At 35.5% G+C, this 14,124-nt stretch overlaps 1 protein-coding gene across 2 annotated transcripts; it reads left to right on the top strand.

Annotated features, from left to right (window-relative positions):
- Positions 1–6,174: 6,174 nt before the first annotated feature.
- On the top strand, positions 6,175–12,791 carry zfand5a (zinc finger, AN1-type domain 5a). Of its 2 annotated transcripts, none has more exons than XM_052103348.1 (6): positions 6,175–6,325; positions 8,699–8,857; positions 9,272–9,371; positions 9,528–9,631; positions 10,715–10,846; positions 10,943–12,791. In XM_052103348.1, exons 2-6 carry the CDS (start codon positions 8,701–8,703, stop codon positions 11,089–11,091), a joined length of 642 nt encoding a protein of 213 aa, XP_051959308.1. In that variant the 5' UTR covers positions 6,175–6,325; positions 8,699–8,700; the 3' UTR covers positions 11,092–12,791. The 2 variants fall into 2 exon arrangements, with proteins under 2 accessions (XP_051959308.1, XP_051959316.1); XM_052103356.1 differs by having other exon boundaries at positions 6,175–6,730.
- The last annotated feature ends 1,333 nt before the right edge of the window (positions 12,792–14,124 follow it).

Here is a 14,124-nt window from a genome sequence, read left to right as displayed (position 1 = left end):
TTCGTAAGATATCTAATCGGTTTTGTGTGACCAGACCAAAATATAACTCCCTTTTAAATAAAAATATTGACATCAGCAGACTATTGGTGATCATAATTTCAAGCTATACTACATTTCTTAGCATCATCTAGTGCTCTGTGCATGTGTCAAACACTAGGAATTGTAATCAAACTAGAAATCATGATCGTGCCTTGAGACAGTAATTTTTGGTTTACATGTTGGTCTGTTCTCATCTATTAACATGTGGATTTCTTCTGAAGACATGGATAAAACCACTGGAGTCATATGGATTACTTTTATGCTGCCTTTTATGTGCTTTTTAAACACGTGCATTGCATGGATCTACAGAGCTGAGATATTCTTCTAAAAATATTTTTTGTTTTCTGCAGAAAAGAATGTCATACACACCTGGATGACATAAGTGTGAGTAAATGAGAAGACAATTTTCATTTTTGGGAGAAATATTCCTTTAAAGGGACAATTTACCCAAAAATAACAAAATTCTGTCATGATTTTCTCACCCTTAGGTTGTTCCAAGCCATATTGTTCCTTTTTCCCAGGAACAGCAATGGACATGATAGCCTGAATGACAGGTAGAATAGCAGCCTCATCACTGTTCACTTCCTTTGTATGGAAAAAAGGAGCAATGAAAGTAAAAAATGACCAGGAGCAACATACAGCCTACCATATCATTTTGTTTTAAGGGTTTGGAACAACAAGAGGGTGAGTAAATTATTAAATAATTTTCATTTTTGGTTGACCATCTTTATCATTATATACTGTATATATTCTATCATTACTAAAATACAGCATCAAGTTCATCCTAAAGTAGTATGAGAAAACACAATAAGAAATTCAGTAATTCTGATTTTAAAGCACCAATGTCAAATTATCAGAAAGTGTCCCACTTTCCCTGGACTCACCCTAGTCTGCTTGTCTACCATAATATGAACAAACTGACTAATCTAACTGATCCATTTACCACAGGAAGAACGGTATCCAAATCGCATGCAAAAATACTTCTTGACTACCATTTAACAGGTCAAGAAACAGTAGCTGCATGAGGAATGTATCTTCTAATGTGCATAAATAATGATAATGAACAAGTTCTTGAACAAGAACTGTCAACAGAATGTCAACTGCTTTCCAGTGAATTAATACGTTCTGTGAGCTCACCAAAGATATGCATGCAAACAAGGCAAAATGTATTGCACACATTTTACTTTTCATGTGATGAGGGTGGCTTGTCGTGATCTATAAATTGCAATAAATATGCAAACATTACATGATGATAATTTAAAGACTAACTCTAAAAGCAAATGGTGTTTGCTTCATTCTCACACATGTGGCATGGGCGGGGAAGTCTACTTAGCAACAACACACCATCAGGCATCAGTGTATAAAGGCAAAATATGCCACAGCTTAGCCGTTTACTTGAATAGCATGTTTGCATACACAACAACACAAGTATGACAAACTAATTCAGGCAGGTTTATTTTCCATAAATTTGCTGTTTTCAAACTTGTCCCCTCCTATACCTCAAATCCTTCGAAAACAAACAGACAGCTTCTGCCTTTGCTTGTTTGCAAAGTCACCCTCAGGACACACTGAGCTGAGTAAACCCCATTGTAAGGAATCCCTCTCGTGCTTGCTTAAAGGCTCATGGGTTTGTAGAGTTCACATGAGAGGGAGCTGACTGAAACTATATGGTATGCATTTAGTGAAAAAAAAACATGAGAGCAGTCAGCATATCCAGGCAAAGATGAGACAAAATGAAAAGAACTTGGTATGGAAATATCTCAAGAGTTCCAGAATGGGCAATGTCTACAGTCAAAGGCACATATAGCATAGGTGGAGCTTTAGAGTGCCAATAAACACCAAATGTTTTAGTTAAAAATATGCTTAAAGTAATAGTTCACCAAAAATGAAAATGTTATCATCATTTACATTTACGCACCCTCATGCCATGCAGATGTATATGACTTACTGTCATATATTCTACTGAACACCAAATTTTTTGAAAAATGTCAGGTCTGTAAATCCATACAATGTAAGTGAATGGGTACCAACAATTTGAAGCTCCAAAAAGCATATTAAGGCAGCATAAAAGTAATCCATATAACTCCAGTATTTAAATCTATTACTTCAGATGTGATATGATAGGTGTGAGTGAGAAACAGTTAAATATTTAACTTTTATGTTACTTTTTTTTACTATAAATTCTCCTCCCTGCCCAGTAGGTGGTGACATGCACGAAGAATGTGAATTGGCAAAAACAAAAGGAGAAGAAAGTGAAAGTGGAGATTGGTCGTAAAAAAAGACTTAAATATTGAGCTGTTTCTGTCCCACATTTATCATATCTCTTCTGAAGATATAGATTTAACCCCTGGGGTCTTATGGATCACTTTTATGCTGACTTTATGTGCATTTGGAATTTTAAAGATTTGGTACCCATTCACTTGCATAGTGAGGACCTACAAAGAAGTATTATTCTTATACAAATCTTAATTTGCGTTCCGCAGAAGAAAGTCACACAAATATGGAATGACATGAGTAAATTATAAGATAATTTTCATTTTTTGGGGGGTGAACTATTCCTTTAAGACCCAGTTCCATAAACCTTTTGACTTTGTCGGTGTCTACAAGTCTTGGAAGACTTTTTTTTTTTTTTTTTGCCCTTTGGACAGAATGTTTTTTTTTTTTTTTTTTTTAATTGCATAAAAGGTAACATACAAATAATAACAAAATATAAACAATCAAGATAAAATATATATTTATATATATATATATATATATATATATATATATATATATATATATATATATATATATATATATATACATGTAAAGCATAGCTCACATTCAATTTTAACAAATAAGGATATTACAAAACATCAGGGGTATTGAAGAGTGTATCATAGCATTTTAAATAATTCACAGATTTTTTTGTTTTTTAACAGTCTTATTGAAGAAATGTAAAAATCAAAGTCAGAACAAAACAAATTTAACATAGGAGATGAATTAAGAAATTTTTGTTTATGTATGTGAAATTTTGCTAATAAAATAAAAAGGTTAACAATAAATTCCAGATCCTTATTTCTTTTATTTTCATAATACAAGGTAACATCCTTTAAAGTAAAAAAATAACTAATATTCATCAGATTAAATATAAAATCTGCCAAATCAGTCCAAAACTGGTTCACGACTTTACAGTCAAAGAATAAGTGAGTCAGAATCTCTTTCTCATTATTACAAAAACAGCACATATCATCAATATCAGAAAATCTTGATATTAAAGATTTAGAAGGATAAATGGTATGTAGAATTTTGTAGTGTATTTCTTTTATTTTGTTATTAATACAGTATTTGAAGGGAATTAACCAATCTCTTCTCCATTCAATATTTTCAATCTTAGAGTTCCAGAAAAATTTCCCTCTAGGAGATATTTTGTTTTGTTTTTGGAAGATATTACAAATATGTTTGTTATTACATTTTTTCTCAAGTAACCTAACACCTTCTAAAATTAAATTTGGGTTTGTCACAGATAAAGAATTGTAACAAATATGACATTTGACAAGTTGATGAAATGTTACAGGAATAGCTTTAACAACTGAGTTAAATTCCCTAAACTCTACGGGAAAATTGTAAGTTGACATGAATTGTTCGTAAGTTAAAAGATTCCCAGAGATGTCAAACATTTTTATAAGATGATTAATGTCTCTGTTGAACCAATTTGTTAAAAACAAGGATTTATTGGAAACAGTTATATTCCCATTATTCCAAATTAAAGAGGTGTGAGGAGAAAAATTGTGACAGTAACAAATTTTCCAAGCGAGAAGAGCTTGCTGATGAAATTTGGAAAATTTGAGGGGGATTTTAGAAATTTTATAATCACATGTTAACAGAAATTTCAAGCCACCAATTTGATTAAAGAGACTATGAGGAATATGGTTCCAAAGAGAATTAGGGGTGATCAAACATCTCTTAAGCCAGTTAATCTTAAAGGTCTTATTTACATCCTCAAAATAAAGCATCCCCAGGCCTCCTTCAGCCTTCTTATTAGTGAGAACCCTTTTTTTAAGTCCTTGGAATTTATTTTTCCAAACAAAAGAGAAGAATAAATTATTAATATTTTTGCAGTTAGAATCTTTAACATGCAGTGATAGAGCGGGATAAACAAATCGAGATAAGCCTTCCACTTTGGATAATAAGACTTGACCGTAAATGGAAAGATCACGTTGCAACCAGCAATTTAACACTTAAGAAAAATTTTGGTTTTGCCTTTCATGAAAATTTTTTGTAACAAAAATTCCTAAGTATTTGACAGAGGATTTTACTGGAATGTTCATTATATGTTTATCATTTAAATTGTGTAAAGGGAGGATTTCACATTTAGATAAATTTAACGTTAAACCAGAAGCCCTTGAAAAAATGATTGATGAAGGAAATAGCATGAGGAATAAAGGACACGTTCTTTAAAAACAAAGTAGAGTCATCTGCCAATTGGGATATCTTAAGTACCTTATCAAAAATTTTAAGATTTCATCATTATTGACAATACCGATTGATAATAATTCAACTACTAATAAAAATAAGAAAGGGGAGATTGGGCAACCTTGACGTACGCCGCGATTAATATTGAATCTTTTAGTAGTGGAGGTATTAAGAATCACAGAGCTAGTGATATCAGTGTAGAACATCTTAACAATATTTAGAAAATTGTTCCCAAAGCCAAAAAGTTCTATAGTTTTAAACAAAAATTTGTGTTCAACGGTGTCGAATGCCTTAAAAAAATCCAAAAAAAAGAATGATAGCACCATTTCTACACTATCAGCATAGTCCAAAAGGTCAAGCACTAGTCTAATATTATTAGTTTTTAGAAAGCCTGTTTGATATTCACTGATTATTTTATTTAACCCTTTCTGTAATCTGTTAGCAAATACCGAAGTAATTAATTTATAATCAACTGTAAGAAGGGAGATCGGTCTCCAATTTACTAAAAGATGTGGGTCTTTATCAGGTTTGGCAATTAACGAAATAACTCCCTGTTTCATGATAGCAGACATTTCGCCACTATTAATACATTCAATTTACATATTATAAAGAGGGTTTTCAATTTGTTCCCCAAAATGTAAATAAAATTCTACTGTCAGCCCATCTATACCAGGTGCTTTCCTTTTTTTTTCATTTTAAAAAGGGCATCTTTAACCTCAAGACGAGTTATGTTTGAATCACATAAATCATGAAGTTCTTTATCAATAGTAGGAATGTTCTGATGAATTATTTTAATGATTTTTTTACAATTAAGCAGATCAAATTTGAGTTATATAAAGAAAAGACTGAATCAGATATTTGTTTAGGGTCTGTACAAGAGCTTCCATTAATATTAAGAGCTGATAAAGTATTTATTTTAAGATTTCTTTTCTCTAGAGCAAAAAAATAGCTGGTATTTTTTTCACCCTCTTCTAGCCATTTTGCCCTTGAACGAATAAAGGCACCTTAAGGTAGATCAGATCTAGTTGAGATTGAATTTTAGCTAATTCAACTTCATCTTCTTTAGTTAGAATTTTTTTCTGTTCCAATATACCTAAATTATCAAGTAATTCTATTTCCTTTTGTTTGTTTATTTTTTTTTTTTTAATTCTTTACTGTTTAACTGCAATCTTTCTGACATTATATTTAAAAAAAAACTCCCATTTATTTTTAAATCCTTCGTTTAATCCTTCAAAACGATCTTTGGCAATATTTTTAATACAAGCATTAAAGTTATCATCTTTAAGAAGATTATTATTAAATTTCCAGTACCCTCTAAGGCTAGAAATCCTTTCTGAGCCTGTAAGAGTTAAAGAGATAAGTTTATGGTCGGTTAATGGGGCATAACTATGAGCAATTTCCTTAACATGATGTAAAGCTGAATTAGTAATTAGGAACAAGTCTAGATTGCAAAGATTTGTTTTTGTTAGTCTTGGAAGACTGGGAAGCATCAGGAGGGGCTGATTTCGTCATCAGTGTAGGTAGCAAACCCGGGGCAAACCTAAAGAGGATTGTGCCATCTTTGACCAACACGCCCCACCCCATAGCGACGAATGACCAATGAAGACCTGTCTCTCTGCAACGACGCAATCGGCCACTCCCCTTACTAAAGAAGGAAACAAACAGAGTGAACGAAGAGAGAGAGAAAGAGAGAGCGAGCGCTCGGAAAAGGACGGGAGAGGAATTTACTTATTTACATCACGGACACAAAGCCTCGGAAGGAAGACAAACTCCTAATCAAAAGAGTTCCTGTCCTTTAACCTACATTAATCGCTCGTTTATATTTTGAAAGGTAAGCGTTTACACGAACGTTTTATTTCAAATTTTCCGGACGATTATCTCGAGATCTTTGACGCTGTGATCATGGAAAGACTACTGACCCCGAAAAAAGGGAACGATTACCGATTCAGGATGTGTATTACACCCGGTTAAAGCGTTCGCTTGGATCTCTAACCTTCTTGGTATGAGGGTTATTCGACGGTTTAGACGTTAAAGTTGAGCATTGATCGACGGATGGTTCAATAATAAATACAAAAAAAACATAAAAAAAAAAACCCAAAGTGGCCCAAGTTGTCAGCAGAACCTTCATGAACATCACAAGCCTCAGAACGTGCCTCGCCAAGGCACACAACACACACGGACGACGCCGACTCTTTCTCATTTTATCATCGATTAAAAGTCGCTTTACCTATAAGAGGTTATATATTTTTCTTTACATCGTTTTTAATTTCATTTTTGAAACAGACATCCAATGGGAGTATTTTGTATTATGCTGCTGGTTGTTTATTGTTCGATCCGTGCCGTTTTAATTCAAGGAAATGCTTTTTAGTTATTCTCATTTTCACGATTTTATCACACTGGCTGGCAACTCAGACGAACAAATAGCTGGCTAAGCTAGTTGGCTTTTTGTTTCGGGCTTGTTCAAAGGACAGATTGTCTGTCTGGAAAGGAAATCCTGGGGCAAATGGACAAAGAATGAAGATTAAACAAAGCCATCGCTGCTCTTGTGCTATAAAATCTCGACGTTTGCGTTTGGATGAGTCATGATGTTTTAAATCTTATTTTATTTACCGTTTTGGTGCATTATGTCCTCTAAAAACGAAACCAGGTTAGTTTGTGAGATTCGGCAGAGATAGGTTTATTGCCCTACCTGTGGTAGACAGTATTTTTGGGAATCATGGTCGTGTGCTTATGATGCCTAAAAATGTTGTCTAGGTGGACAGCTCACCAGGTTTTGAGAAACAGTCACTCAACCTATTTTTTCCCGTCATGTAGACTGCTCTGTTGAATGCTGGTTGAAAGTCACGTTTCATGGCTGTTAACCGCCAGCACTGACTAGCACATGACTGTTAATGTGTCTTAATTAATGTGTAATGTGGCTATTGATCCGTATGTGTTTGTCAGCTGGTTTATGTGAAAACGTGAATTATCAGACACAATCCAGAAAAACTGTTTTTTTTTCTCCTTAAACCTGGGATCATACACTGAAAAAAAAAAATAATAATAATTGTTGACTCAACAACCATAAAGTAAGAAAATAAATAGCTTCTACTCAGAAACGTACATATTTATAATCTTTTTTTAGCTTCACTTAATTTGCATTAATGTGTTCAACACAAAATATTAATTATAACATATTAATATTGCACATGGGAATGTGTGTAGCTGAAATGCAGCTTTATCTACACTTCTTTGGGAAATAGGTTGCTTAATGGTTGACTTTTGAGCCAATTAATTAATTTTGAAAAGTGCAATTGGTTTATTAAATCGTAATCGTGTGACAAACCTTTTATAAGAAAATAAAGTTGAATGAACTGATCCATTTCCTGTATTTCTAACAAAGGTTTATGCTGACATAAAATGGCCATACGTTGAATTTACTTAAAAAGTGTGTTGCAAAAAATGTGACATGTATTTTAAGTCAATCTAACATCTTTTTTTTTCAGTGTATGATGAATAAAAAGTTCCCTGCTGAAAAAACAAAAACAGACAAAACCAACCTAAGTTGGCTGGTCAGTTGGCTGGTTTTAGAGCTTTTTGGGGGGCGAATTTCAGGCTAGGAGACCAGCTAGCCTTCTAAAGAAGCTAATAAATAAAAAGCTAAGCACCAGCTTTGCTAGACTGGGTGACCATCTTAAACAAATTAAGACCATCCAAACAGCTTTGGCTGGTTTAAGTTGTTTTAGCTACTGGAAACATCTCACTTGAAATTACGTCTGATACCCCCACCTGATTTGTTAGTTATAGTTAAGTGGGAGTGCTTGGTTGTGTTGTTTTTATATTGAAATCAAATTAAGTGAAGGCTATATATATATTTAATATATATCATTTAATTTCATTTGTGCCATGTAGTCAGGTGATATCCAGACAGATGAAATGGAAGCCAATTCAGTTAAATTTGGATGTGGATATGAATAGATTCAGCAGAACTCGATAGCAGTTCAGTCAGTCAGTTGACTTCATTGTAATTACACTCGCCTGATGAGGGTGGTTGAGGCTGTATCTTCTTTTTGACTTTTAATTATAAGGATAGTTTCGGTGTAGCCATGCTTTGAGACTCTGCAAGTTTAAAACAATGATCTCCTCTACTCTGCTTGTGCATACACAAATGAGCCACAACAATGCTGTCAGTGTTAACCAAATCCAATTCTTTGTGATATATCAGCGATGGCCCAAGAGACGAACCAGAGCCCCGTGCCTATGCTGTGTACCACAGGCTGTGGTTTCTATGGCAACCCTAGGACTAATGGCATGTGCTCGGTGTGCTATAAGGAGCACCTGAACAGACAGCAGAGCAGTGATCGTAGTCCCATGAGCCCTCTGGGTAAGTCGAACTGAAAGATTAACTTGTTTGTTTAACCTAGAGCTCTCTGTGGTTACTAATCACACAAACAATATGGTTATGCTATGGCAAAAGGGCTCTTATTCATACCACTTTTAGATGGTGACACTAGTAGTAGCTACAGCAATAACAAACTGTGGGTTTGACTTATAAGGCTTGTCATACCTACAGTAATATCATGCTATTTAGAGATTTCAGAGTTGTTTTAGAGGTTAAAGGTTTTCTTGATATCTATAAAGACAAGGCTGGATCATTTTAATCATGGTCCCTAAAAAAATCATTGTTTCCTACTTGTTTTGTGGTCAGCATTGTTTAGTTTTATGGGTCTTTGTATACTGCAGCACAGCTGCACCTGTGCACTGTTTGTACTTGTTTCTTTGTGTTCTTTTGGACCAGCTGGCAGCCCTTCAGCAGAGGCCTCAGCTATACAGAGACTAGAAGCCAGCATAAACAAAGCAGAACCCTCACCTACACCCACCACAGATAGCATGAGAGAGTGAGTACTTGATGACCATGTGTTTGTTGTGGCACCCCAGAATTAAATGGAATGAATTTTATTGTCAGGTGCATGAAGTTTGAGTAGTCTCCTTTGTTTTAAGGAAGGCCAGTGTGTGTTTCTTTGGCTGACACCCTACCTGTTTTGTTTTCTCAGAAGTATTTCTTCAACTTCCTTACCAGTAACGCAACAAATGACAGAAATGAGTATTTCTAGAGAGGAGAAGGCTCTGTCTCCGAAAGCTGAGGCTGTTGAACCAGGTAACTAGTAATCTGGTAGAGAATGTCACTAGTAATGCCAGAGTCATGAGTTTGATTACAAGAGAACACCATACTGATATAATATATACTTTGAATGCTCTGTAAGTCACTTTAGATACGAAAAAAGTGTCCGCTGAATGTGCAAATGTAATTCCTATATCAACATAATTCAGAATTACATTATACAATTTCTGAACTAGGGCTAAAAATAACTATTATTTCGATAATTGATTAATATATGGTTATTTGTTTGAATCAATTAGTCAGATAGAAAAGGCACATTTTTTTTTATTTTCTGAAGTCATTAATTAAAAAAAATATAATTCGTATGCTGTACATTGTTTAAAATATAAAGGTTAAATACATAGTGTTTTTTTTTTGTTGTTGTTGTGTTTTTGTTTAGTTTTTATTTTTGGAGTTATTTTACTGTCAACTGTTTGAAAGGAGCAGGATAATTAAAACCACAGTCTATGTGTTTACTGGTGGGAGGTAGCAAGTTCTACAGGAACAAACACATTTCCTCTGAACATACAACACACTAATGTTATGTCTTGATTCTATAATTATAAGGGACTTGGTACAGTATGTGTTCCTCTAAAAAAATAATTAGCATTTTATGTAGAATTTCATTTAAGGTACACCGAAAACCCTAATTAGTTGACTCTACTCATTTGATTGAGTAAATTCGTTCCCTTAATTGAACTGAGTAGTGGCGTCTCTGAAACGATTACAATCTTAATGTAACAAAGTTCTATTAACTTGGTGTTTGTATAGCATAAATAAGTTGAGTTAACTATATTTTCTCCAAAGAAATGCATATGTACTTGCACTTTAACCACACATGCACAAAGAGAATTCGAGGGTCAACAGGGTCCAACTTGAACAGGGTCTTATATTGGGAACAGCCCTGTAAAATTGCGACTATACTCATTTTGCTTTAAACCCCTAAAATCAGTCTGCCTCAAACTGCTTCCAGAATCCTCCAAGCAACCCCACTCTTTCAAATGCTAAAGCACTTACACATACCATTGTGCAGACAGTTGTGTATTTGAAAAAAAACAAATTTCTCTCTATTTCTCACAGTTGTAACACAGCCCACCTCGTCCTACTCCCTTGTTCCTGTTGCCCATGGCAGTGATGAGGGCAAGAGCCCAGATTCCTCCAAACCCAAGAAAAATAGATGCTTTACCTGCCGTAAGAGAGTCGGCCTAACAGGTGAGATTGATGTATTATCATACACTGGTCATTCTGTGATATATTTGTGTCTGAGTATGCTAGAGTGCGAGTCTTAACTTCTCTGTTGTTTTACAGGTTTTGACTGTCGATGTGGTAATCTGTTCTGTGGAATTCACCGGTACTCAGACAAGCACAATTGCACATATGATTACAAGTCAGAAGCTGCTGCTAAGATCCGCAAGGAGAACCCTGTAGTGGTGGCTGATAAGATCCAGAGAATATAAGCTATTCCCTCTATCTCTGAGAATTACTGATCAGAACACTTGTGGATAAAATGGACGAGTTGAAAAACGGACTTGTGTTTTTCTATCACCTTGAGAAGAAGAAAAGTGAACTATTCCATCAGAGGCTCATGCATGAACGATCTTACAAATTTGTTTTTGTAATAGGTATTAATTTCTTTCCGTTTTTTTTCCTCCTTTCTGTGCTGTTTTTATGCTAGTTATTCTTCTAAATTATTTCGTTTCCAAAGGGTATGAAATTCTTTCAGGAAATTTAATCTTTTTGTTTTGCCTATTTCCACCCTCACTCATTGGGAGTGGCGGCCATTCTGTGCCAAAATGTGGCAATTTCTAAGGCAGCCTTGTGTCCGTAGTGTTCAGCCTTTGACTTGTTATCATTAATAACTTTGAATTTCCAAGAGATGCATCAAAGCTTGACCTGACTATCTACCTAATGTGTGCTGCATGTCGGTCTGTCAAACTGCAATTTTTATTTTTGAAATAGTTTGTCATCATGGTTTGTTCTAAAAAAAAAAAATCAGTGGGATTACACAAGGGAGAAATGATAATGTGGGGTCACTCAATTAACAATGCCATTTAGCATTATTTTAGAATGTGAACTTACTACTGTGACGTCACATCCTTTCTTGAATGGAAGGTTGAGATTCATCAAATGTCATTTGTTTTTATTCCTCTTTTTAGGCTATTCTGTTCTCACATTCTATAACCATTGAGCCCTAGGTATACTTCCAATTTGACGCGAACACTCAGCATCTGCGTGCAGGCAAACGCAAGCCTGACAAAGTATACTCCATATCACTGTGCGCGCATACACAAGCATTTGGTGCATGCACACTACAATTGTTATGAGACACTGGACTTTTTCTTCAGGAGTTTAGACCCATAAAGATGACTTGAGTTATACAAGTGCAGGTATCTCTTGGACCCACTTATCGGTGGAAATAACTCCAGGAAAATGCGCATTCTGCACGTTAAAAGATGCGTGGTTAGAAAAATTTGGCTGCTTCCTTTCGGTGCTCGAGCACTCTGCTGATGACGAGATTTCCGTCACGCATCTGACCGAAGTATACTTTGGGCTTTAACCTCCACTCTGTCACGACCATGTTTTAGAGATTTGATCATGTCTATGATCAAGAGATCTGGGAGTTTGTGATTTTTATTTTTGTTAATTTTATGTGAGCATATGTAGACATTTAGTCAGACTGTGAGACGATACAGTCTGAGTGTATTTGTGTGCAATGGGGAATATAGCATACAGGCCTTCATGCTGTCAAAGTCGTGCAGGCCTTCCTTAGACAGTGCATTTGCAACACCGCAATAGTATAAGCATTATGTCAGACCTGAGTCTGTGAAACGTTATTTTTGTTCTTTTGAATTGCACCCACAATGCACCTGTCTCTTTTTGTGTGTCTGCATATGTTAATTTGTGCGATTCTGAGTGCATGTATTGTAAATAATGTCTTTTTCTCTATAGGGAGTAAGGTTTTCCTTAAAAGACATGTATCTGTTGAGAGTATGTACCTGTTTGAGGTTTAATTTCAGCCATTAGTTATATGCAAATTTGTATGGAAAAAATACCTTTTGTTTATATTTATGTATTGCATTTAATCATTTTACCTGGCATTTAAGAAAAGTTGTATTGTAAATAAAAAATATACAGCCATGCTGTTCAGTTCTGTAGCCTTTAGGGCAAATATCTCAACGCGTGGCTATAAATACCATACAGATATCACATAAATGATTAAGTGTTATTCAGTGAGCATAACAAACAAAGTTATGAGTGAGGCCCAAACTGTACATTCCTCCACATTGACTGGCTGCTAATTTTTCAGATGTCGCTTGTCTTGCACACCTGTCTCTGCTGCTGACGCCTATGAAGACATCCTGTCATTGCAGCTGCTGCCCTGACAACCTTTGCCTCCTCTGTACTCGTTACAAGCCAGATTTGACAATCACTGTTTGACCTTGCAACAGCTGGAGGGGTGTGTGTGTTTCCATAAGAAGTGAAATTAGGTGCTGTAGTCCCACAGTATCACCTATGTCACACTCATTTAAACCCACAGGAAAGCACTTTATAAAAATATAGTCTTATTTGGTAGTTTGTCTATTCCTATGAAGAAAATCTAGTTGTTTCATTGTCTAGCACCATCTATTCATTTATTCAAGTCAGCGTCTGCGGCTCACTCTGAGTGTTTGTAGAGAGGGGGCTGGGCATTAAGCCGATCTGTGTGGATGACATCACAATGACGGGTGGTGACAGATGCTGAGGTCAGATGACTACGCCACTATGTAGACACAGGCGTCAAGGGAGGAGGGGCTAACTGAGGAAACAGTTAGCCCCTCCTGAGAGAGATATGATCACAAGGAGTGGCTACAACATAGTTTAGAACTTTGTATAATAGATCACAAGCAATAGTACATTATATAAGCCAGTGACCTGTGGCTGAATCACAGCTGGTGGCAGAATTAAAGAGAATGTAGGATTCAGTGAGCGGGGGAGCAGATGGTTTCTCACACAGCATGTACTGCCCACGTTAATCCTTGTTATGCAAGTCAGAGACTGTAAATTGGCTTCTCAGTCTGGAGTTCAGCTGAGGAGAAGAGGGCCAGACTTGAAACTGGGAGACAAAGGAGCTTAAGAGAAAAAGTTTCGAATAAAAGCAAGAATGGGGCTTGTGCTGAAAAGAATGAGATGTGAATGGGCATCTTTGTCATGACAAGGAAAATGTAGGGAATTGGAAAAAAGTTTTGAGAGAGGACAAACATTTTTGATTTGGCTTGTTGAGAACATGTCCACGAACTTCTATTTAAACATCAAGATTTTATGTTAGAGGAATAGTTCACCTAAAAATGGAAATTCTGTCTTCATGTACTCGCCATCATGTCATTCGAAACCCATATGACTTTCTTATGCGGAACTCAAAAGGAGACGTTTTAATAGATATGCCGGTCCATTTTTCAATGGGAGTTGATAGTGACCAAAGCTAAAGCTTTAAATTAATTTAAAGATTAAAG

This window comes from Xyrauchen texanus, chromosome 3 (assembly GCF_025860055.1).
Source record: "Xyrauchen texanus isolate HMW12.3.18 chromosome 3, RBS_HiC_50CHRs, whole genome shotgun sequence".
In the NCBI taxonomy this organism is placed as follows: domain Eukaryota; kingdom Metazoa; phylum Chordata; class Actinopteri; order Cypriniformes; family Catostomidae; genus Xyrauchen; species Xyrauchen texanus.
This window is presented reverse-complemented; position numbering and strand designations above follow the sequence as displayed.

What these genes read in the sequence shown, in the direction of transcription:
- zfand5a (XM_052103348.1), top strand. Translation starts at nt 8,701, where the DNA reads ATGGCCCAAGAGACGAACCAGAGCCCCGTGCCTATGCTGTGTACCACA. An exon ending in AGCTGAGGCTGTTGAACCAG is followed by an intron (nt 9,632 to 10,714) that starts GTAACTAGTAAT and finishes TATTTCTCACAG; the next exon opens with TTGTAACACAGCCCACCTCG. An exon ending in TAAGAGAGTCGGCCTAACAG is followed by an intron (nt 10,847 to 10,942) that starts GTGAGATTGATG and finishes GTTGTTTTACAG; the next exon opens with GTTTTGACTGTCGATGTGGT.